This window comes from Schistocerca serialis, chromosome 7, assembly GCF_023864345.2.
Source record: "Schistocerca serialis cubense isolate TAMUIC-IGC-003099 chromosome 7, iqSchSeri2.2, whole genome shotgun sequence".
Taxonomy (NCBI): Eukaryota; Metazoa; Arthropoda; class Insecta; order Orthoptera; family Acrididae; genus Schistocerca; species Schistocerca serialis.
This window is the reverse complement of record NC_064644.1, coordinates 289,594,190-289,620,166: the sequence shown is the minus strand read 5'-3', so window position 1 is coordinate 289,620,166 and position 25,977 is coordinate 289,594,190. Positions and strand designations below refer to the sequence as shown.

The window sequence follows — 25,977 nt, the reverse complement described above, 5'->3', positions numbered from 1 at the left end:
TGCTTGGATCCTCTTTGGCATACTATTCATGAGATGGTTGAGATACAGCTGTTCAAGCCTGCCTCACATTTCGAGGCTGCCCTCCTGAGGTCATCCAGTGAGTAATGAAGCTTTCTGCAACTACACACTGCAAGTTTCAGCTCGTCTCTAACATGGTCAATCATTTTTCACAGCAGCAGATTCTGTGGACCATTCTATTCAGTTGATTATTGGACCTCAAGGAATATTTTCAAAAGCTGGGCACTGGTTTCTCATACATTACTGTCTTGAAACACGAAGCCAAAATATGTTTACTGCAAGGCCAGACATTGATTGGAGGATACTGATCCGGTACTGCACACCCCTCAAATTACATTTTTATAGAAACGAGAGGCATTTGACGTCTGTAAATGATACAAACCCAAACCACCTCTCTGCTGAACCTATGGAACTGCTTGCCTGGAGATGTGTTTTGGTACCTTGCCACCTACACAATGTCCTATGATGATGATCAGGTTTCAGAAGAATCTTGCACTTGGTGAAGAGAACCTGAGGCCACTGATCCAGGTACTGTTTCAGGAGTTCACTTGCCCACATCCTTCAAATTTCTCGGTGCTACAAGATTTTTGTATTGTTGACATAATGCCTAGAGACTAAACTGATTATGGAGAGACAGTTGTGTACTGTCTAGGTCAGCACATTCCTTCTATTTGCCTCCAAAAAGATGAGACACAGTTTTGTTTCATTCTTCTTTGAGCACCTATAGAGCCGTAATTTGTAGATAGTCATCAGCTGGAATGATTACCATGAGTAACAACTATGAAATAGATCTTCCATGTTTTTGTGTCTCACAATTGCGGATGAATGTTCAAATTTTGTGGAGTATAACAATTCAGCAGGTAACTTTCAATACTAATAACCCTTCTTGTTATAAAGTGACACATTACGTGCTTTAAATTCTAAATGACCCTTTGAGGCATGTCAACAGACCGAAGAGTGTACACAGGCTGTTCTGCACCATTCACTTCTGGAGACATAGTGGGCTCTTAATGGACTGCACTGAGGAAGCAGGTCCACTTTTACATCCATTACACAGGTGAATCTACATAGTTCTTCCCTCTTCTTGAAAAAGTATTGGGAAAAAAGTATCTGATCAAAACATGAACTATGTAATTCAAGAAGGTGGTGCAAAACTTTTCGCAAGAAATCTTTAATGCAAAAGACTCAAACACTTCTGGCAACACATTAGAGCAATGTTCTTTAGCAAGCTGCCTGCAGATAGGATTCGAGAAATTAAGATTTTTTTTTTTTTTTTTTTTTTTTTTTTTTTTTTTTTTTTTTTTTAAGGACCAACAATGACACATCACATCAGTATGTAAATTAGAAGCAATGGTACAAAAAATCTTGTGCCAGCAAGTACAGATAGTCATTGTAAATACCTCCTATTCTTTTAATACACAGGTAATTGTATTCTTTGATATCCATTGGTATAGTCATGTAAATATTAAACAATGGAAAGGCCAGGTTGAAAAATCAAAAATGTTGAAAAGGATAGATTTCTACACAATCGAGATGAGACGTTGAGCTGCAGACAGGCACAACAAAAAGACTGACACACATTAAGCTTTCAGCCAAAGCTTTCTTCAGAAAAGAAAATACACACACAGTCACATAATCAGACACACCTGTCACACCCATGATCCCTCCCTCTGGCTACAGCAGCCAAGACAGCAGTCATGTGTGCGTAGGGTCTGCCTGCTTGTGTGAAGCAGGCCTGCTTATTTGAAGAAAGCTTTGGCTGAAAGCTCAATGTATAAAAGTCTTTTCGTTGTGTCTGCCTACAACTTAACATGTCATCTTTAAAGTGAGTAGTGATCTATCCTTTTCAATTTTGTTCATGTAGTTATTAAGTATGAAGCAGTAGAAAACAGTATTTGTTTACTATAACAGAAGCAGCAGCAAGTTTTTTCAAAGAAGTGGCTTCCCTAATGATTTTATATACATTTATTGCCTATGCGAGAGCAAGTGGAATGTAGCAATTTAATGACAGTTAATTAGTAATAAATCATACAGAATTAATTTCTGACACCTGTATTTCTGTTAGTTTAAGCCCTTACTTGTTTCGCACTCCTGAAGTTGCTTTTTTATGTGATCTATAAGAATGCGAATATGAATGCATACATGCTGGTTACGTAAGTAGTTTGACCCAGTTATAGAAAGACCAGGTAAAAATATGTTTTTTAGGTAGTAGAAAGTGCAAGAAATATAACAAAGAAGCAAATAAAGAACAGTTTAATGCAAGCTTCGACTGCTGACCAGAACGTAAAAGAGCGTTAGTTCTGCACTACTATTATATGTGATAAGCTATGGCTTGTGCTTCACTTGAAGGTATTAAAGGCATTAAATGGTTATGACAAGATGCATGCTACATTTTCTGTTGTATCCAGGTCAAGTAAACACTTCAACTTACACACCATGCTGTCATCAGGAATGCTTTGATGTTATTTAGTAGTGGGGTGAACTATAAACTGAAAATGAGATATGAAACGATAAAAATGAACACAATATTTATCGCTTTGAGATTTTCCTCACTGACAATTTTTACTTGAGCATATGTACATTCAAGCAGATAGCACTTTATTTATTTTATACTTACAGTCACTGTCAGTGTGCTTTTCGCTTGTGATTGACTTCATTAGTGGATAAGAAATGTTGGTAATATTTCAGCCATGCATAAATAATACCAATGGAACAGTAAACTGAAGTCAGGAGAAGAGGTAGGAAGGGGAGAGATGTCTTCAGATTCAGCAGTGAGTGCACAACAGTCTCAAATATAAACAGTGGAAACAAACCCAGGAGGTAGACTGATTCAGCCTTGGACATTAGTGGTAATGCCCAAGTGCGTTCCATGCCCTGTAAAAAGTACAGTGTCATGCAGTTAATTCAATATACAAATGCTAGCAGCAGTACACTTAAAAATAAACCTCATGTTAAATAACTTGGAATAATTTTTATTGCACATGAGAAAGTTAAATGTACACGTGTGTGTGTGTGTGTGTGTGTGTGTGTGTGTGTGTGTGTGTGTGAAGAGCAGAAGAAAAGAATTTAGGATTTCAAAATACGCCATCAATTATACGAATGTTAAAACACACACACATTTATTCAGGGCATTTTATGTCATTTGATTTTTTTTTTATTTTTTTTTTATTTTTATTTTTTTTTTTTAGCAGCTAAACATACGTTTCTGTGGAATAAATAAATCAAGTTATGGTAGTTGTTAATGACTATATGCTCCATTTTTCATTATGCAAACCTAGAAACATTAACTTCTGTACTGTAAAAGACAAACTGTTACTCAGTTACTGTTTCAATGATAGCATGCCTCCTTTTCAGACACTATCTATTGACATAAAATTTCTGTGTAAACAGTAAAACACTTTATTTCACAACATTGATATAGTACAAGAAAACACCTTTTACTTAATATTATCCAAGTTCAGAGCAAAAATGGAAATTCAAGATTTACCTGTACATCAAACAAGCCCGACAGGCTAAAGAAAGAATACACTGAATGCATAAGCAGCAGTAGTATCTTGATTGGCAACTCGGCTGCAGTGAAGATCAATGGAAAAAGAGAGTAATGGCCAGCAACAGCCAGCAGAAGATATGCCTGGGCTTCCTTCTTCCATACCACAGCCATCAAGCTGCAAATAAAAGATATTTGTTACAGTTTTAAACTGTTAACAATTAAATTACATCACAACTTTTTAATCAAAATGAACAGCATCACAAGTTCTCACTCCACCAGACATTGGCTAGAGCGGTTTGGGTTGTAATGCAAGAAACTGGTATTCAGTTTGGCCATTGTGGATTGTAAACCACTCTACTTCCTCCCTTAGACTACCAAATATTATCAGTTTTCATTAGCGGAAATGTGCTTCCACCATAATGATTAAAGTGGTTATTGCTGGGCTGAGCACCACTATACTGATATTGACCAGTGATCTAGGCTAAGATATTTCATTAATTACATACATGATGAAAGCCTACTGGAACAAGGCACTTATACAGTTACACTCTTATCATTTTTTTACTCTGCTGTTTGCTTACATAGTGCATGGCTCCTAATCTGTCAGTTTTTCTATCGGCAATAAGTGGAGATGAGAGAAAGCTGAAACTGCTAAAATACACACATCAAAAAAAGTTTTGCACCACTCCAGTTCCCAGAAATCCTGAAGACAGACGTTGACTGTGGATATTGTGTCACAGGCACAGTCCCTTTGGTTGTTCAGAGATGTCAATAAACAAAGATGTAAACAACCACGCATGAGCAGTGTCTATTAGATGGAGGGGGTCTGACAGCCAATCAGTTCCAGTCATTCAACCAGGAAGGAGGTACATGGCACGCATTGTCTGTAGTTCAACCATGCCTAGACGATCAATACTGCTGTTCAATCGCGTCTGCATTGTTACTTTGTGCCAGGAAGGGCTCTCAACAAGGGAAGTATCCAGGCATCTCGGAGTAAACGCCCTCAGGGGCTCAGCATCTGTTTGCTGAGTACAGGCTTGGTGACACCGAGGTTCCTGAGCTGGGGACTGGTAAGTGCCACCAGTCCCCTGCCACTGTAAGCTATGGGCATGCTTCAGCGACCACCGTGCAGTGTGGTGGTGGAACGTTGTGAGTCTCAGGGAATGGTGATCTTGGCTTGACCACCCAGATCATGAGGTTGGAATAAGATGCATGGCTGTTGAGGTGGAACAGTTGTTAGCGGGCAACCTCTGGGGAACCAACCGCACCTCAGTTGTATAAGGCTTACTCAGGCACACGGGGCTCTGTCTGAGTGGACCCTTATTTCCCTAGCTACTTGTGGGACCGCGATGGAACCCTCGAAATCTTCTCCTTCTCCTCCCAGTGGGAAGGGTGTACCACCTGGGAGTTCTCACACCCATTCATCAAAAAAAATGAGGGAGGCTAGACCTGATACACAATGTGTTATCAGTAATGGGGCTCAAGGATTTATGAATCACAACAACTTTGTAGTCATCAAGAGGAAGGAGAGGACGTTTGAAAAAGTGTCCTCCTTCTATATCCATAAAGGCTTAGAAGGGCTGGCTGGTACCCTGAAGTCTATTAAGTGGTTGTGAAATGCTTCCTTGCTTGTCGAGACTAACCGGGCAAAGCAGGTGGAACTTCTTATGAAGTCACAGAAATTGGGTGAGCATGGCATCATTATTGAGTTGCATAACTCCCTTAACTCCAGCAAAGGTGTGGTAACCTGCCGTGATATTATGGACATAGACATTGCTGAACTGAAACAAGAATGGACACCACAGGGGATCATAGATGTGGAACAAAGGACATGCAAGACCAATGGAGAGACTGAGAAGATTGCCACTTTTATTGTGATCTTCAATTCTACAACACTACCTGAACACATCATGGCAGGTTTCCTCCGACTTAGGGTTCGGCCTTATGTACCTAACCCTATGCAATGCTTCAAATGCCAGCATTTTGGCCATAAAGCACAAAGTTGCAGAGTCGAAGCGACTTGTGGGAAGTGTGGAAAGGCAGCCCATGAAGCTGGGACTGACTGTCCGTCTCCAGCAGTCTGCATTAACTGCTTTGGGAGCCACCCAGTCTGGAGCCAAGCCTGCCCTGTTTTTGTAGAGGAACGCAAAATTCAGGAAATCAAAGCGACCAAGCAGATCCCCAATGCAGAAGCCAAAAAGGACTATCAGGCAATGAAACCCCCTGTTTTTGCCACTTCTTATGCTTCCTTGGTGCAGAAACCTGTCATTAAGGTTGACGTTTCAACTCAGACGACGTCCAGTGTACCATTATCTACCATGAGCACCTGTGCTTGCACCTGCATGTGCCAAAGCCGATTGAAAGACATAGCGATCCAGACAGCTACAATGGAAGAAACCAGTAATGCTTCCACAGCATATAGCCCGAAGACACCCCAAAAGCAGAGTGCCTCTCAATGCCAACTTTCTTCAAAGAAAGGTGGCTCTCACTGCCCTACTTCCCCCTCATCCTTGCTAGGAAAGGGAGCGGAGAAAGGAACTCAACATTCGGGTCAGAAAGCTGACCCGAGCACCATCAGACGTCACCCTGGCACATCTGACTGATGAAGAAGACATCATGGATTTTGATGCCTCATCACCAGACCCAGTCAGTCCTATCACTTCGCCTTGCTCTACAAGCGCCTCATCACCTCAGCGCAAAGAAAGAGGTAAATCAAGACCACATTGATGAAATGGCTCCCATACTCCAACGGAATATCAATGGATACAGGACTCATTTGGAATAATTGAGACTTCTTGTACAGGACAGACCCTTTTGCCTTTGCCTTCAAGAGACTCATTTCAAAGAGAGTGAGACACCTGTACTTGGAGGCTATCACCTTTACAGAAAAGATGACCTTACTGGTGATAGGGCAAAAGGTGGGGTTGCAGTGTTCATAAAGGACACTTTTGACTCCTCACCTATTCCCCAACAACACTACAAGTGGTTGCTGTTTGGATAGTGGCCCATGTTGACTTCACTGTGTGCTCTTTGTACCTACCATCTTGACAGTGGGGTCCTCACTCATCTTCTTGATGAACTCCCCCACCCATTCCTCCTTTTGGGGGACTTCAATGCACACAGTGCACTATGGGGTTCTTACACTGCTTGCCCAAAGGGTCGGGCACTTGAGGACCTACTGCACACAACAGATCTCATACTTTTGAACATGGGACAAGCTAAACATTTTAGCACTGCTACAGGTTCGTCTACCTCCATAGACCTCTCCTCCTGCTCACCTGCCCTTCTCACCTGCTCCTGGGGATACTGCTCAATGGGCAGTGGACAATGACCTTCATGGTAGTTACCATTCCCCTATCTGGATCCATTTACCTGATGTAGCAGATCCTGAAAGAACGCCACAAAGAAGGTTGTCCAAAAAGGCTAACGGGATGATTTACAGGCAGTTAGCTGCTTTCAAGCAATGTGATGGCACCCAGGACTGGGTGGATCACATTACAGCTGTGATTCACCATGCTGCTGATGCATCCATCCCAAAGTCTATGAAAACGTCTAGGAAGCGGCATCTCCCTTGGTGGAACAATGAGTGTCGTTTTGCTATCAGGCACAGCAATGCGCAGATTCAATCGATGCTCTACAGATGAGAATCTTGCAAACTTTTTAATGGCGCGTGCAAAGGTGAGGAGAATATTCTGGAGAGTAAGCAGAGGTCTTGGCAACAGTTCCTGAATTCTATCAATAGGTCCACACCCGCTTGTAAAGTATGGAAAGCCATTAGGAGGATCTCAAGGCACAACTCTCGACCACCAATACCACCTGTAAGAATACAAGGGTCTCTTGTAACATCGACAAGGGATATAGCTCAAACAATGGCTGAATCATATAAGCCCATTACGGTCGATTCCAGCCGGGATCCCACCTTCTGTCAACATCGGGAGGCACAGGAGAAGGTTGATCTTGATTTCCGTTCCACCAACATGGAAGAGTACACCCAGCCTTTCTCTCTGCAAGAGCTGGATTCTGCATTGTCAGTTGCTTGCGATACAACCCCTGGAAACAATCTGATAACCTACAGCATGTTGCAACAGTTGGACCGACGGTCGAAGGAAGTCCTCCTTCAGCTCTTCAATAAAATTTGGATAACTGGCGACTTTCCCAACTTGTGGAAGGAATCTATTTTAATCCCAATTTTAAAACCAGCTAAGGATCGGGTTGTTGGGTTGTTTTTGGGGAAGGAGACCAGACAGCAAGGTCATCGGTCTCATCGGATTAGGGAAGGATGGGGAAGGAAGTTGGCCGTGCACTTTCACTTTCAGAGGAACCATCCTGGAATTTGCCTGGAGTGATTTAGGGAAATCATGGAAAACCTAAATCAGGATGGCCGGATGCAGGATTGAACCGTTGTCTTCCCGAATGCGAGTAAGGATCGGACAGACCCTCGTAGTTATCGTAGTATTAGCCTGACAAGCTGCATAGGAAAGACATTGGAGGTATGGTCAATTGGCGCCTAGTGTGGGTTCTGGAAACCAGGTCCCTACTCAGTTGCTCACAGTGTGGGTTCAGGAGGTATCGCTCCACTCTCGATAATCTGACCCTGCTCGAAGCTGCAATTCAACAAGCTTTCCTATGTAAGCAACACCTTATCGGTGTTCTCTTCAATTTGGGAAAGGATTACGACATTACTTGGAGGCATAATATTCTGTCGCAGCTCCATCAGTGGGGATTCTGTAGACATCTACGGACCTTCATACAGTCCTTTCTCTTGGACAGATATTTTAGATTCAGGGTTGGGAATGTCTTGTCTGATCATTTTAAGCAGGAGAATGGTGTCCCCCAAGGGAGTGTTTTAAGTGTCACAGCTCAATAGTATTACAAGCACAGTGCGACGTCCAGTACTATGTTCCTTATTTGTGAATGACTTCTCCATCTTCTTTGCATCCTCCAGCCTCGCCACGGCTACTCAGCAATTGCAACTGACTATGAAGCAGTTGGAGGAATGGTCTTGCACCACAGGTTTTAAATTCTCATTAGAGAAAACGGTTTGTGTTGATTTTAATCATTCCTGCTGTCTGTTTAATTTGCCCAGTTTAAACCTGGGGGTCACCGTCCTCACTTTTAAGGAACAGGTGAAGTATCTGGGTCTCATCTTTGATGAGAAGTTAACATGGTTGCTACACCTTAAAGAACTGAAACTGAGATGTCTCAAGGCCTTAAACATCCTAAATTTGTCAGCCATAGGTCTTGGGGAGCCGACAGAGTGCATCTGCTCCAACTAAATAAGGCCTTTGTGCGACCCCGACTTGAATACGGAAGCCAGATCTATGTGTCAGCAAGGCCTTCATACCCTAAAATGCGGGATGCAGTTCACCATGAGGGTATTAGGCTGTCAGCAGGGGCCTATTGCACTAGCCCTGTTGGTGGTTTGTGTGCAGAGGCTCGTGAGCCTTCGCTGTCTATTCACCATCATCTACTTGTCATAAGCCAAGCATATAGGGCACAGTCCATTCCTACATCACCAGCATCCAGTTACATTGTTCAGCCGCCACTGGAACGGCTGTTCAATCATCGACCACAAGCATCATGGCCATTTGGGATCCTTGCAAGGGAGAGCCTTGCATTATTACAGGTTGGGGGCATTAAGGTCCAAAGCCAGGGGTGGAGTGGGGCATCCCCCTGGCTACTACCAAGGCCTAGATTCCTTTTAGAACTGACTGCTTACAACAAGCATTGTACCCCAGACCATGTTTTTAAAATAAAATTTAATGAAATTTTACATAGCCATTCAGATTTTATTACCATCTACACAGATGGTTCTAAGCAGGGAGATGTTTTCAGTTGTTCCATCGTGTTCCCCGACATAGTCCTCAGAATAGGACTCCCAGAACAGTTTTCAGTTTATTACGCAGAACTGTTTACTATCCTGTGGGCAATGGAGCAGATGAGACAGCGCTGTGACAAAAATTTTATCATCTGCTCTGGTTTTCAAAGTGCCCTTCTCACTGTTGGACAGATGTACCCAGCAGATCGGATGGTGCAAAAAGTGCAGGACAATCTCCTTCTCCTGCGAAGGCAAAACAAGGAAGTTATTTTTTGCTGGGTTCCAGGGCACACAGGCATCCAGGGAAACGAACTTGCTGCTGCTGCTGCTAAGCAGGCTTGCTCCCATCCTCCTCCTGCCTGCTGTTCAGTCTCTCTGCGGGCTGTCACTTTATTTGTGACTAGGAAAGCCATAAGTTGGTAGGAGTCCCAGTGGCTAGAAGTGAGGAAAAATAAACTATGTTCCATCAATACTTCAGAGCGACCATGGGTCACCTCCTTCTGCTCGCAAAGGTGCAAAGAAGTAGCCCTTCCGCTCCAGACGGCATGGACCTCGTTTGCCACTAGAGGTCTCTCCAGCCCTCGCGCCGTTAAGCCATGGCTGTGCGCGCACTCCTGGCCTGCATATAATGTGACGGTGGAGCACGTGGTTCCAGCAGACAATAGCAACATACTCTATCAGGTATTTAAGTGCCTGCTTCTCGCTCAGCAGGCATCTGATATTCGCTTTAGTCTATCGACATCTCACCTACAGATAGCGAGTTTATTTGGTTTCCGTGTACGAGTGGATGTTGTGGATTCATGAGGTTTCATATGTGACCCTGTTGCTATTTGCGTGTTCTTTTCTTGTTCGTCAGGTCTTGCTCGGTCGTCCATTGTTGTTCGTGTCCACCTTCCCCATTTATTTTGTTTGTTCGGGGGCCGCCCCCATTTAGTCCCACCACGCTTTCGTTCTTGGCAACCCTGTGACCGTTCCAGTCATGTTTACAACAAGGAGCACCCAGTATGTGAGAGATGTGGGACACAGTTTTCAGTACAACATCTTTTAACTGAGTGTGTTTTATATCACGATCTGAGGGTTGAACTGGGTCTCTCACAGGATCTTCCCTCTATTTTAACAGATAACGAGGCGAGTGTTGTTCGTGTCCTAAATATTGTGTGGTGTCCAGAATTCTTCCCAAAATACTTGGTGTGATATCTTAATGTGTCACAGAGTGGCTAGGTCGTATATTATTTTTAAGTCATCATCCAACCATTGTTATTTGTCTCTTTTTTAACAGCATCCTTACATGTATTTTCTCCTTGATTTTATTTAGTTATCCCACTGTGTCACTGGGGTTTTATTATGGGCTTTTCTGAACCTCATCTTTTTGGGGTTGCATTACATTTTCTGTGGTGGGATCAAACATAGTTTTACAGTTTACTGATCTCCTTCCACAGATTATGAAAATCTTCTTCGGTATAACATTAATGCAAGGGCGCTGATGACCTAGGTGTTTAGTGCCCTCCACCATAAATAATAATAATAATCATCATCATCATCAGCTTGAACCAAAGCGATGTTATTCGGACATGGAGGAGATACAGAGAGACAGGAACTGTGGATGACATGCATCGCTCAGGCTGCCCAAGGGCTACTACTGCATTGGATAACTGCTACCTATGGATTATGGGTTGGAGGAACCCAGACAGCAATGCCACCATGTTGAATAATGCTTTTTGTGCAGCCGCAGGACATCGTGTTACAACTCAAACTGTGAGCAATAGCTGCATGATGCGCAACTTCACTCCTGACATCCATGGCGAGGTCCATCTTTGCAACCATGACACCATGCAGTGTGGTACAGATGGGCCCAACAACATGCCGAATGGACCGCTCAGGACTGGTATCATGTTCTCTTCACCAATGAGTGTTGCATATGCCTTCGACCAGACAATCATCGGAGACATGTTTGGAGGAAACCCAGTCAGGCTGAACGCTTTAGACACACTGTCCAGCAAGTGCAGCAAGGTGGATGTTCCCTGCTGTTTTGGGGTGGCATTATATGGAGCCAACATATGCTGTTGGTGGTCACTGAAGGCGCCGTAATGGCTGTACGATATGTGAACGCCGTCCTCCGGCTGATGGTGCAACAATATTATTGGCACCATATTGGCGAGGCATTCATCTTCATGGACGACAATTAGTGCCCCCATTGTGCACATCTTGTGAATGACTTCCTTCAGGATAACAACATCACTCGACTAGAGTGGGCCGGCCACGGTGGTCTCGCGGTTCTAGGCGCGCAGTCCGGAACCGCACAACTGCTACGGTTGCAGGTTCGAATCCTGCCTCGGGCATGGATGTGTGTGCTGTCCTTAGGTTAGTTAGGTTTAAGTAGTTCTAAGTTCTAGGGGACTGATGACTACAGCTGTTAAGTCCCATAGTGCTCAGAGCCATTTGAACCATTTGAATTTGACTAGAGTGGCCAGCATGTTCTCCAGAGTACAAACATGCCTGGGTAGATTGAAAAGGGCTGTTGGGGGCGATATGACCCACCAACCACTCTGAGGGATCCACGCTGAATTGTCGTTGAGGAGTGGGACAATCTGGACCAACAGTGCCTTGATGAACTTGTGGATAGTATGCCACGACGAATACAGTCATGCATCAATGCAAGAGGACGTGCTACTGTGTATTAGAGGCACTCGTGTGTACAGCAATCTGGACCACCACCTCTGAACGTCTTGCTGTAGGGTGGTACAACATGCAATATGTGGTTTTCATGAGCAATAAAAATGGCGGAAATGATGTTTATGTTGATCTCTATTCAAATTTTCTGTACAGGTTCCGGAACTCTCGGATCCGAGGTGATGCAAAACTTTTTTGATGTATGTAGAACAAACCTCTGGGGTCTGATGGAATGCCTACCAGATTTGATACAGAATTTGTGGCTACAGGAAATTGTGCTTAGCATATGGAAGAACACACAGTTCATATCCAGAAGTGATTCACAAACTTATCATCCAAAATATTCCACACAAGATGTATTACAACATTATGACCACACACTTAATAGCATCTTGGTTTACCATTAGAATGCAATACAGCAGGGATTCTGCATGGAATGGCTTTGATGAGTCTATGGTATGCTTGGGTGGTATGGTGGGCACTGGATGTCGACACTTAGTTCACACATTTCCCTTAAATTATGGTTTTTGGGTACAGAGTTAGTGCTCAACAGCATCCCACATGTGTTTCATTGGGTTCAACTCACATGAATTTGGTGGCTAACACTTTAATTTTAATTCAGTATTGTGCTCCTCAAACCACTGTTACGTGATTCTCGTTTTATGACATGAGCAGTTACACTGCTGAAGATGCTGTTGCAGTCAGCGAAGACATCAAGCATGAATGGATGCAGGTGATATACAATAATGTCCATGAAGTCCACAGCGGACATGATGCCTCTGTTTACTACCAGAGGTCCCATGGAAACCCAGGTGAATGTCCACTGTGGCATAATACTGCCCTCAACGGCACATATCCGTGGTGTGGTGCATTTTCTGATCAGTCATTCGCCTGAATGATGGTGAACCCAGACACAACCACTGAACTGGTGTAACAAAATCTGTGATTCATCCAACCAGGCAACATGTTTCCACTGCTACACAGCTCAATCTTGATGATCCTGTGGCCACTGCAATTGTAACTGATGGTGTCACCAGGTCAACATGGTAACACAAAGTGGACATCTGCTTAGACGCTCCATGTTCAACAATGTATGCTGAAAGGTATCCTCTAAAACACTTGCACCTCCACCTGTATTACAGTCACTTGTCTGTCACAGATCATCACCTATGCTGCTTTACAAAGCAGGCAAGCCTCCAACCTCCACATTCTGTGATGAGGCTTGGACATCCAACGCCTTGTCACCTACTCGTGGTTTCAGCATCCGTCAACCACCACTTTCCATAGATATTCTTGACAGTAGTAAGTGAACAGACAACTTGCTTTGCCACTTTTGAGATGCTGGTTCCCAGGTGCCAGGCTATAGCAATCTGCCATTTGTCAAAATCACTTATGTCAATGGATTTCCCTTTTTGCAGTTTATTTCATTGCTAGAATGATTCCCCTCTATCTCTGCTCCATTTCATGTGCAATTCATTGGGTCCAATAGGTGGCATTCAATCCCAGTGGTCATGAAGTTTTGTTTGGGTCCAATAGGTGGCATTCAGTCCCAGTGGTCATGAAGTTTTGTTTAGCTCATCTTTGTATGTGGCACTGTGCAACATCTAACCACACAATAAAAATCATTTTATTTATAATCACATCAGCTCTGTACCTGACTGAGAAATTTTTACCTTTATCTTATACTGGTTTCATCTTATCTATTCAGTTTCCAGCATGGAAAAAACATTAGAGTTTAAATACTGAGTATAAATACTGAGGTTGTTAGAGAGAGCACTAACTTAGTTGGATGATGATGGAAGAGAAAAGCAGCTGTGGTCACCATGAAGGAACCACCACAGAGGAGGAGGAGCAGATTACTGTTTAACGTCCCGTCGACAACGAGGTCATTAGAGACGGAGCACAAGCTTGGATTAGGGAAGGATGGGGAAGGAAATTGGCCGTGCCCTTTCTAAGGAACCATCCCGGAATTTGCCTGAAGCAATTTAGGGAAATCACGGAAAACCTAAATCAGGATGGCCGGACGGGGGATTCAACCTTCATCCTCCTGAATGCGAGTCCTGTGTGCTAACCACTGCGCCACCTTGCTCGGTAACCACCACAGAGTTTACCAAAAATGATTGAGGGAAATCGTGGAAAACTGGAATCAGATAGCCTATGGACGTTCAAGCCCTGATCCTGCTGAAAATGAGTCAAATGTTTAGTTAATATTTCACCTCACTTGGTTTCTATAAAGTTCGAATTTGCTCATACTACTAAAATGGAATGTGCAACATTTTCTGAAATGATTATAACATATACCCACTGAAATCAAACTGATTTTGTTTTTTCTGGTGTAGAAGTTCCTTTACACTTTCCCCAATAACATCCATAAGCATTGAAAGATCTATAAATAAATATCTACCATCATGACATGTTTTTAATGGTACTCATAATTTCAGCAAGTTATACCATGTGCCCTAATTTCATCTGATTATTTTGTGTTTGAATATAATGAGCAAGACATGATTAAAAGTCAAATATTTTTGTTCTGAATGATGATGTGATTATTCAGCTCCAAAACTTACTGTATTAACTGCATTTGTAAATGCGTGGCTTGGAAGGTGGGGTCAATTTTATCAATATAGAGTGATTGCAACTGTTTAGCCCAGCATATATAAACTTTTACAGAAAATTCAGTTCCTGTACTTTAAAATCAGCAATATGATCTGTGTAGTGCCATCATTAGTGTGCTACTCTCTGATTGTTATTATGGTGCCTATATCTGAAAATATGACTAATTAAACAATATCACCTTGCAAAAAGCTGCTTCTGGTCTTGTTATAAAATCAACCTCACTAGGACATGTGGCTTGAGGTGTTATTTACATTAGCTTGCTATGCCTTGCCTAATAATTGTGTAAAAGCATGTGGATGAACTGCAATTTTTTTCCAATACACAAACAAATTTCTGATTCTGAAACTTCATAATAATTTAAAGAGTTTACCAAGATATTTTTCTCACGCTGTACTGTTTTTAATAGTAATTGCACACAGACTGTGAATAATTGTATTAACAACTAACCTTAAGGGTATTATTACCATGAGAATAGCTTTCTCATGGACGTGCCATCCAAAAATGAAGGAGGCCCCAGCACACAAGATAACACAGCGCACAAAATGAAGTGGGTTGCCAGGTGAATACCACAGCTTCATAATTGCTGGCTGGAAGATGAAAATGAAAATTTTCCATTAGACAAATTCTCATAACAACACACAAAAACATCACTAAGTTAAATTAACTATATATCCTGTAAATGATGATTTGGCAGCATCATTGTGGATTTTCTAGTATAATATTTACCTACAAAGGACACAATCAATGACAAAAAGTAAGATAATTACAGAGCTTTCATCTCTGTGAGTTCGAATATTTGTTGATAAGGTAAGATTTGCAGGAAGACGGGGTGGGAGAAGTGGCTCTTGGGCAGGGAGAGTGACATATAGGAACAAGAATATGAAATTTCTGTTCAATCATGCAGACAATTTGTTAATGGTAATGTACATTCATTTTCAAACACTTGACTTAATATACTTTTAATAAATTCTTTTCACTCCCTTACTAAAATCAATTTCCCAGTGCATCAGGGATATAATAAAAGAAATAACACTGATGTGCAGCTCTTTTATAATACAGAAGATACTGTTCTTTATTTAGAAGATGTACAAGAAAATAAAAATGCTTGCATGTCATGTCAGAGATAATAGTGCTGAAAATAAAATCAAAACGATATGGAGTGTCATTAGAAGGAAAATGGGGAAGTCCAGTAACTAAAAATAATCAATGTATGGTCCAAGATACCAAACATATAGCAAGCCTTTTTAACAATCACATTCTAAGTGTGAATGAGAAACTTAGAACAGGCAGCTCCAAGAGAAAAGCACTACAGTATATGTGACAATCAGTATGATAAGCATTCTGTCCATTTGACACTATGTTAAGCTCTTCCAGGAAAAAATATGAAAAGCACATTTATTTGATATAGCTACTGTATTCAGCCATGTATTTAATGCATCACTTCCACAAAGTATCTTTTCAGACCCACTCAAGTATGCCACTGTTAGGCCCCTCTTTAAGAAATATAGCAGGTTTCACTATTAGCATCCATTTTAAAAGTTTTGGAAAAGCTAATGTATTTTAGAATGGTTGAGCATACCTGCAAATATAAGATTCTGAGTCAGCAACAAGTCATATTCCAGGAGGGGCTCTCCAGCAAACACGGTATCTACCATTTCACTGACTAATTATTAAAATATCAAACAATGGAAACTCCAAGTAGGAATATCAAGAATGTAGGAAAAGACAGATTGCTACTTACCATTATGAAGACATATGAAGTTGCAGACAAGCATGATTAACCCTTTAACTGCTCTGGACGTGTTAACGTGTGCGCCTTTGTACCTGTCCCTGTGTGTGCATAAACACATTCAGAGCACACAGGGACAGGTACAAAGGCGTGCGCGTTAACACGTCCAGAGCAGTTAAAGGATTAAAATACATTCACATAAAGCTTTCGGTCACAGCCTTTGTCAGTAAACACACACACACACACACACACACACACACAAAAAGCACACCTCATGCACACACGACTGCCAGCTCCATTGGGCCGAAATGCAACATCATGTGGGATGCAAGCAGCAATCTGGAGAGGATGAGCAATGGGAAGGGGAAGGGATAGTAGTGTACAGATCAGGAGAGAGACGAACACCGTCTGGTGGAGTGCACAGGGACTAGACTGCCAACAGGCAGGGCGTCAGGAGGTTGTTGGGCAGGGATGTGGGGAGGAACAAAAAAGGAGAGGAGCGGGAAAAGATGAACAGATGTGTTGGTAGGGCTGCAAATAAACAGGGTGGGCGATGAGAATGGGGAGGAGATGACAGGACAGACGGTGAGGAGACCGTTGGGTGGAGGGTGTGGGGACAGTATGTTACCATAGGTTGAGGTTGAGGGCGGGATAATTATGGGAGTAGAGAATGTGTTGTAACGGTAACTCCCATCTGCGCAGAACAGAAAAGCTAATGGTGGAGGGAGGATACAGACGGGCTTGCTTAATGAAGCAGTCACTGAAATCAAATGTGTTATGTTCAGCTGCATTTTGTGCTACAGGGTGGTCTACTTTGCTCTTGGCTACAGTTTGGCAGTGGCCATTTATCCTGGTGGGCAGCTGGTTGGTAGTCATACCAATATAAAAAGCTGTGCAATGATTGCTGCAGAGCTGGTAATTGAAATGGTTGATTTCACAGGTGGCCCTGACCTTGATGGGATAGGATAAACCGGTGACAGGACTGCAATTGGAAGTGCTGGGTGGGTTGATTGGGCGGGTTTTGCACCTGGGTCTTCCACTGGGATATGATCCTTGTGGCAACAGATTGGGATTGGGAGTGGCATAGGGATGGACTAGAATGTTGTGGAGGTTGGGTGGGCGATGGAACATCACTTTAGGAGGGGTGCGAAATGTCTCAGGTAGGATGTCACTCAATTCAGGGCACAATGGTAAGTAATTAAAGCCCTGGCAAAGGATGTGGTTCAGTTATTCCAGTCTGGGGTGGTACTGGGTGATGAAGGGGACACTCCTTTGTGGCTGGTTTTTGGAAGTAATGGGAGGATTAGTGTTGTATATGGAAATAGCATGGGAGCTCTGTTTGTGAACTAGGTCGGGGGGATAGTGCCTGTCTGTGAAGGACTTGGTTGAGGCCCTCAGCATACTGAGCAAGGGAGTTTTTGTCACTGCAGATACACCATCCCTGGGTAGCCAGAGATCCTTTTGTGTGAAAGGGAAGACAGCTGTCAAAATGGAGGTACTGCTGGTGGGTTTAATGCTGACAAAGCTGCAGATTGAGCTGTCAGAGAGGAGATGGTCACCATCTGGAAGGTGGCCACTGGGTTGAGGAGGACCACGTGAGGCAGATGGGAGAGAAGGTGTTGAGGTTGTGAAGGAATGAAGATAAGGGGTAGGGTGTTTGACCCTGGGTCCAGATCATGAAGATATCATCAATGAACCTGAACCAGACTAGGGATTTGATGTTTTGGGAGGCTAGGAGTGTGTCTACCAGATGGCCCATAAAATGGTTGGCATTGGAGGGTGCCATGCGGGTGCCCATAGCTGGGTCGTGGATTTGTTTATATACCATCCCTTCCAATGAGAAGTAGTTGTGGGTTAGGATAAAGTTAGTAATGTGTATGAGGAATGAGGTAGAGAATTTGGAGTCTGAAGAACATTGGGAAAGATAGTGTTCAATAGTGGTAAGACCATGTGCATGAGGGATGTTGCTGTATAGGGAGGTGGCATCAACAGTGACAAGTAGGGATGGGTTGGGTTGTTTGGGGAAGGAGACCAGACAGCGAGGTCATCGGTCTCGTCGGATTAGGGAAGGACGCGGAAGGAAGTCGGCCATGCCCTTTGAAAGGAACCATCCCGGCATTTACCTGGAGTGATTTCGGGAAATCACAACAAGTAGGGATCCAGGAGGTAAAGAGGTGGGGATGGTGGAGACTAGGTGAAGGAAGTGGTTGGTGTCTTTGACATGGGAGGCTAGATTATTGGCAATTGGTTGGAAGTGTTGGTCAATGAGTCCCGAGATTCTTTCAGTGTGGGCACAATAACCAGCCACAATGGGACGTCCAGGATTTTTGGGTTTGTGGATTTTGGGGAGCATGTAGAAGGTGTCATAGGGGTGAGGGGGGAAATGGATTCAGGGGAGATGCTCTGGAAAGCGCCTAAAGCTTGAAGCAAGGATTGGAGTTTGTGTTGGACTTCTGGGATAGGATCACTCTGGCAGAGTTTATAGATGGAGGAGACAGATAATTGGTGGAGGCCATATACCAGGTAGTCACTGTGATTCATAACAGTGGTGGAACCTTTGTCTGCAGGTAGGATGATCAGGTCAGGATTTGTTTTGAGGTTGTGTATGGCTGTTCTTTCTTCTACTGCTGCAAGGTTGGTGTTCTGAGAAACGGACCTGGGGAAGGACGGTGAGGCTAAGCTGGAGGTAAGGAATTCCTGGACGGTGACCAGCAGGTGATTAGGTGGGAGGGGGGGAAGGATCACATTTAGATGGTGGTACAAACTGAAAGATGCAGGTTTCAATGTTGGAATCAGGGTGGTTTTGGTTGGAGAGATTGGCGGCAAAAAAATGCTTCCATTGCATGGATCGGGAGAAGGAGAGTAAGTCTTTGACAAGTCCAGCATGGTTAAATTTGGGTGTAGAACAAAAGGTGAGGCCCCTGGATAGGATTGAAATTTCTGTGGAACTAAGGGTTTTGGTGAAAAGGTTAACAACAGTGTTACAGGAATGTTTTGGCTCTGGATTTGGTGGAGCATTGGCAGGTGTTTTGGGGGTGTGGCATGTTGAAAAGGTCAGCTAGGCAGAGTTTAGCTGCTATGAGGGGTGGTCAAGGAGGATCACTGTGGGTATGATAGTGATTGGATAGATATCAAGATGATAAGATTTCACCTACTGTGATTTTTTGTGATCTCTCTACCACATTTGACTTCATAGTTTTCAAAATACAATGAGTAAATGGTTCACTACATTTTTAAATAAAGGGTTGTGTTAGATAAGTCAAGTAGCTCTCATGATGAATCTTTTGAATGGCGACAAATTACTACTGGTATTCCACCGGATTCAATTCTGCTACCAACCCAATTCTTGAGACTGGAGATTACATATGTAAATAAATTTTCTATTAGACCAATTCCTCCACCCTTCCCTGTCTGTCCATCTCTTTATGCCCCTCTCTCTGTCCTCCTCCTCCTCCTCCTCTCTCAATCCACCTCCCCCTTCCCCTCCTCTCAATCTGAACATATCAGTATGTGACATAAATTGCATACACATATGTCTGAGCCTCTGCAGTTTTACACCATACAGCTCCAGAGAGGATGCTAAATTTGTGCTGCACAGCTTGAATTTCAGTCCCGAAACACGCTGGCAAAACTACTGGCTCGCTGCAATGCTCAGTCTCGCGACCTGGTTGACACAATGAGCACACAAATAATACTTTTAAAAGTATTCCAAGTCAACTAAATGCATGATATAAATACCAACACGACATTTTTGTACATTTTTACATCATTCCTTCTTAACCACACACTATTTCCATACAAATAATGGGCCGTGTACTCAATAAATTTGGTTGAAATTTCTCCAGGGGCTTCAATGCTATCAATAACAATTCCCTATGGAATGCTGTTAGTTCTTAACCCCAAAGGGTTTCCTTCCAGACAGTAAGGAATAACCAGTAAACCCCCAAGTCTTTAAAAAATTGAAGTCCCCTGCATAAAACAGCTTCAAATTCTGATTACTTGACAAAGTTTAGGAGAGGTTTGAAATTATGCTTGAAGTTTGTTGGAAGTCACTATTTAGTCTCGCTGTCAAACACTGGAAGAGTAAAGTCCAGGTAATTTGCACTTTGTTTTAAGAAAAACCTTGTTTTTCATACAAATCTGAGTTTATGATGTAATACCTCCTGAACTATGAGTCGTACAATAATATAATTTTTGCAGGTACATTCAGTGGTATATGTGGATACCGTCTGCAAAATGTGCCGCAAGTGGAGTAAGTAGTACAGAAGTAGTAAGTTAAAACATGATGCCTTATATGGAAGGTTTTCACACATCTTTATGATCATGACATATCTCCTTATTTGACATAACAGGCACATTTAGTCACATATGTTGATACTGTCTGCAAAAGTGTTGTGAATACAGTTAGTAGTAAAGAAGTAACAATTAAAACATCATGCTTGACCTGGCAGTTTCACTGTGTTGTGAGGGATGTCATCAAGAAATTTTTTTGTAAAGGTTTTAAAATATGTGTAAAGTTTGTTGCAGATAGTTAATTGTTCTAATTCTCTAATATTGGATGAATATAGTCTGGATATTTGCGTGTGGTTCATTATACTTCTTTTTCATCCTCAGCACCATATTATTGAAAGGGAGTTGGTTCTTACCCCCACAGACCTTCATTCCAGATAGGAAGTGATACATGTACTAATTTTGGTTGAAATCAATCCAGTAGTTTAGGAGGAGATGTTGAACCACATGAATAAATACATACATACATACATTTTTAGAATATTAGAGATATGTGACTTTCTATCTTACACTCAAAGCAGAAATAGTGTTCTTTCCTGAGGAAATAAAGATCATAATCAAGCCAAAAGGAGATGTAATAACAGAAGGAACAACAAACAAAATATCCAAAAGTACTATTGATTGGTTCTCAGTAAATGGTTTATCATTTAACTTAGAGAAAAACACTGTTAATTCAATTCTGTACAAGGTGAGTTATATAAACATCATTAACAATAAAGCACAGGGGAAAAGAAGTGAGTAAATATGTTTAAAATTCCTGAGTGTGTATATTGAACAGGAATTATATTTTATAGTTGCTCTAAAATGCTTGGGTTATGTAACATATGCTCTATATGTAACTGGTGATTTTTGAATGAAAGCATTAGAAAACCAGCTTCCATTGACTGAAACCAATGGAATAATTTTTTGGAGAAATTCCACACACAGACACAAAGTACTAACTGCATAGAAATGTGCAGCATGAATAACATCTGGCATCAATTCACGAACCTCAAGTAGGCAATTGTTTAAAATATTAGGCATCCTAACAACAGTCTCGCAATATGTCACTCTGTTATGAAGAACCACTCACAGTCAAAATGTAACAGAAACATGAAAGTCTCTTCAGGTTTGTTGACGGAACCTAAAATCAACTTGACTCAATATTTCAGCAATCCAACTGATCACTATTTTCAGGAGAATGCTGCTTCTGCTGATGAGTCCCACTGAAAACTGACACCAGGCTGCAAATCAACATCCTATATAGGCCACCTTTCAGTACAAGGTGCACATGCTGCCCATCACGGTTGCTGTCTCCAAGACTGGGAGGTGGCGCCACCATTAGTAGAACACTGGTAGCAACAATATATCACACTCAGGGCCACACCAAAGAATGTTAAATTTTGATGCAGGATAGTACAGGATTCCGTGTCCTGCTAAGAGGAAACCCATTGTCTCAATTAATTAAATTATCCGCCAACCTAATTTCAATTGCCTCTTTACAGACACTGCTCCAAAAACCAGAAATGTTGGCAGCTATGTTGGCAGCTACCAGAGTTTCATCAAATTTCATACTGTGTCCCTCATTTAAGCAGTGTTCTGCTACTGACGATTTTTCCAGCTGTTGTAGTCTCCAATGACGGCAATGTTCCATGCACCTGTCATGAACTGTGCGAATCAAGTGGCCAATGTAATCCTTCCACATTGACACGGAATTTTGTATACACTGGATTTCCTAAGCCCCAAATCATCTTTCACAGAGCCGGGTAGTGCCCTAATCTTAGAAGGTGGACCGAACACACACTTAATGTTAAAATTCCTTAAAATTCATCCAATATTAATTGATATGCCTCCAGCATAAGGAAGAAAGGCCACCAATCTACGTTCCTCTTCATGCACCTCCAGTGATGGTCCAAACTCCCTAGCTTGACAAATCTGCTTCTCGGAGTATCCATTTTCCTTAAAACAGCCATCAAATGTGCAAGTTCTTGGGTAAAGCTGTCCGCGTCGGAAATGGCACGTGCTCTGCGTACCAAAGTCCTAAGGACGCCACTGTGTTGGTGTGGTGGATGACAACTCTTAAAATGCAGATACCAATCTGTGTGTGTTGGCTTTCGGTGAACACTGTGTCCCAAAGCACCATCTGGTTCTTTTATAAACCATAACATATAAAAATGGAAGCATCCCATAGCTTTCAACCTGCATGGTAAATTTAATGCGGGGATGAAGACAACTGAAGTGGTCCAAACATCTTCTGGAGATATGTGAATGATACCTTTTTCATCTGGCCGCATGGACATTATGCTCTTAATAGATTCTCAGTATGTGGTGAGGTTCCACTAGACAATTCCAGAAAATTTTTGGGAAATATGTGGCCTACTAACATAAATGTCAGTATGGAGTTAGGAGGTTCTACCATTAATTTTCTATATGTCAGCTTAAAAATTGGAAATAGCAGCCACAGATTTAAAATTTACTGAAAAGACTTCTTTACTGACACATTCATCCTAGCTTCCTCTCAACAGCCTGCAGCCAACATACATGCAGCATTCCACCCCATGATCCACCATCTCCTTTTTATCCACATGCACATGTCTATGACCAGGAACTCAAACAATAGAAACAGTAGCCACAAATAATGAATTTCATTCCAACATTACTGACCAAATTCTCAATAAAAAACTGAGGAAGAAAGCCAGCCCCTACTGTACCCAGATTGACTGAAAAGGAAATTGTGAGACTGATTGAAAAGGAAATTGTGTTGTTTACCTTTTAAAGGCAAAACTTCACACTGTTTAAGCAACATTTTAAATGCAAAGGGTTTATCTGTGTTTTTATATGACCCACAGACATCCAAAAGATAAACAACCAGCCATCATGAAAATTGGGGTGTACAACATCATATGCTAAGAGTGTCAGTCCTGCTATATTGAACAGACAGAGGTTGATCTGTACTAGGCTCGGACAGCACTACAGAAATTACAGAATCCAGTTTCATTCTTTGCAGAAAACCGCTTAGACAAAAACCACACAGACATAATACATCTAGCTCTACATCTAGAGGGAAATGCCACGTAGCTCACTCAATTACAAACATTAGAAATGGCGTGTACTGCCAAATTTATTATTGAATGATCAAAATAAGTTCAGTTATTCATCACTTTCTGACAGTGTTACAACTTCTAGATAGGAAAAGAACCTTGCTGCCTCCATTGATGAATACAAAATGACAAAAATCCCATTTCTGTTCACAGCCATACTCCAACGAATGTTTAGTCGTAGTTATCATAAATACTGTCCTCATGAATTTTGTAAGTCCATATGTAACTGCGTAGAAATTGTCACCAGAGATAACTTTTATAGCTTAAATCAAAAATTGAGAGATTAAGAAGTTGACATGTTTATCTTTGCTTCATTCCGTTCTTTGAGGTCAGTTGTGTACTTATAACCCAAACTCTAGGTCGTGTAGTAATAATAAATTTTGTGGAACAAGACTAGAAAAGTGTTTTGTTTAGTTAATGTGACGATAATCAGCTTACTTTATGGACACATTACAGCTGCTTGTCTCCAATGACAATAACCTCTTAGGCAGGTACAGTGCAACTTATACTTTCCAGCTCCCTTAGGCAACCACAGAGAGATGACTGCCATAGGTTGTCAAAAGCACTGTTAATATCTATCACCATCAATACAACATACTGAAACTGAGTGCCTGCCACAAGGACATCCATTTATATATTGTGCCTTTGTTACTGCCTCTACTAAATCTATGCTGGTGAGGGTTCATGCCATATAGTAGCCTGCAGTGTTGCAATCTTCTGAAATATATTTTCTCAAATATCTTATCCAGAAAGTTTAAGAGAAAAACAAGTATGTGATTTAGGTATAATCAGACCCTTGTCCTTCTCTTCACCTCAGCATTCTTCCAAGCTACAGGTACCCTTTCCTATAAGGCAGGGCACCTACTGGAATGCTGTACAAGTGATCTGCCATGTGGAGTGGCACAAGGTTTTCATCTAGCTAGCAACTTCACCTGTTGATCTTGTGCACAAATATCCATGTATTTATAATCATAGCAATGCTGAATCAGCAACATGAATGCTCAGGATAAAGGGCGGGAAAGGATTGCTAGAGAAATATTGGAGACAGTTACAGTAATTGAAATTCATTTAATTTATTTGTGGAAAAGAAAGAAGCTATACAACAACAAAGAAGAATGTACTGTTGTTTTCTGCTTCTCTTTCTTCTGATTTGCTGGATGTAATGTAAAATCGGATCCTTTTGGTATGTAACTGTACACATACTTTGTTCCCCCAAGACAATACACCATTTGGGCTAAGACAGAAACTGAAACATCGTTTATTGTGTCCAACTTCTTGGACACTGAGGTGGCTGGTAATAATACAGTTAATTAGAACACTCTGAACAAGTAATACATTATTAATTACAATGAAACTTATCTTTGCTCACGAGGTCTGGCTGTAGCTATGAAACTGCACACAAAAACTTGTGGTTCAGAAGAGACTAAATGAACCATAATTACTGATGGCAAATTGATACAAGTTCAGAATAGCCATACTGTGACTTTACCACAGTTACTAGAATACACAAACTCATAGGCAACTGTTGACAAAGTTCTGAGAGCATTGGCACTTAGGCACCACTGACAGGAGATGGAAGTCTCTTCACTCCCCGACAGTTAACATATGCTGCGTCATGGTAAGTAGGAAGCACAATTATGTTACTTTGACAGGAGCTTCCTGGAAGTGAGCAGAAGTGCCTCCTGGCCTCTGGTGATGATTTTTATGGTGGTGGCACCTCAGAACTACGGTAGGCACGATTTCTTCCTAGAGTCTCACTGGCGCCTCGTGATATTACTTTTCTCTGCAGTATCTCTGTGGTGAGCGATACTTCTTGTGCTGCTTTTGATACTTAATGACACCACATTGTTTATAGATTTCTTTTGTTTTCCTGGATTATGATGTGAGTTCACAATAAGTTGGCCTACATTCTACTGCACAGATGACTTAGAATAAACACCATTATGAATCTGTATAAAGTTATGCAACATACAAATACCTTGAACTATCACACTAATTTTATTCAAGTCACAGTTAACTGCAGTATCCAATACCTGGAACTCTGAGGCTAACTTACCAAAATATCTTAACTTGGACACACAACACAACCAAGAATGGTAGTACAACTTTATTAGACTGTGGCATATACACCAATCACCATAACATACACTGAACACAATAAGGTAAGGCAAATGCCTGCAACTAGTAATAACATGATAACTGAACCTGAGTGCGGCATGGCAGGATTTAAATAGGCACTTGCCCACGCCGAGCTCTATCAGAAGTC

At 41.9% G+C, this 25,977-nt stretch overlaps 1 protein-coding gene across 2 annotated transcripts in view; it reads right to left on the bottom strand.

Annotated features, from left to right (window-relative positions):
* Nucleotides 1–1,988: 1,988 nt before the first annotated feature.
* Nucleotides 1,989–25,977, bottom strand: part of LOC126412143 (probable dolichyl pyrophosphate Glc1Man9GlcNAc2 alpha-1,3-glucosyltransferase) — an 85,282-nt gene continuing 61,293 nt past the window's right edge. The window contains exons 7-10 of one of the 2 annotated variants that reach the window (XM_050081597.1): nucleotides 15,060–15,199; nucleotides 3,506–3,683; nucleotides 2,636–2,892; nucleotides 1,989–2,507 (exon numbers count right to left, since the gene is read on the bottom strand). In XM_050081597.1, the coding sequence (XP_049937554.1) occupies nucleotides 2,644–2,892; nucleotides 3,506–3,683; nucleotides 15,060–15,199 (567 nt within the window). In that variant the 3' untranslated portion in view covers nucleotides 1,989–2,507; nucleotides 2,636–2,643. Of the gene's footprint in view, nucleotides 2,508–2,546; nucleotides 2,893–3,505; nucleotides 3,684–15,059; nucleotides 15,200–25,977 lie in introns of those variants that run through there. The other variant, XM_050081596.1, reaches the window with a different exon arrangement.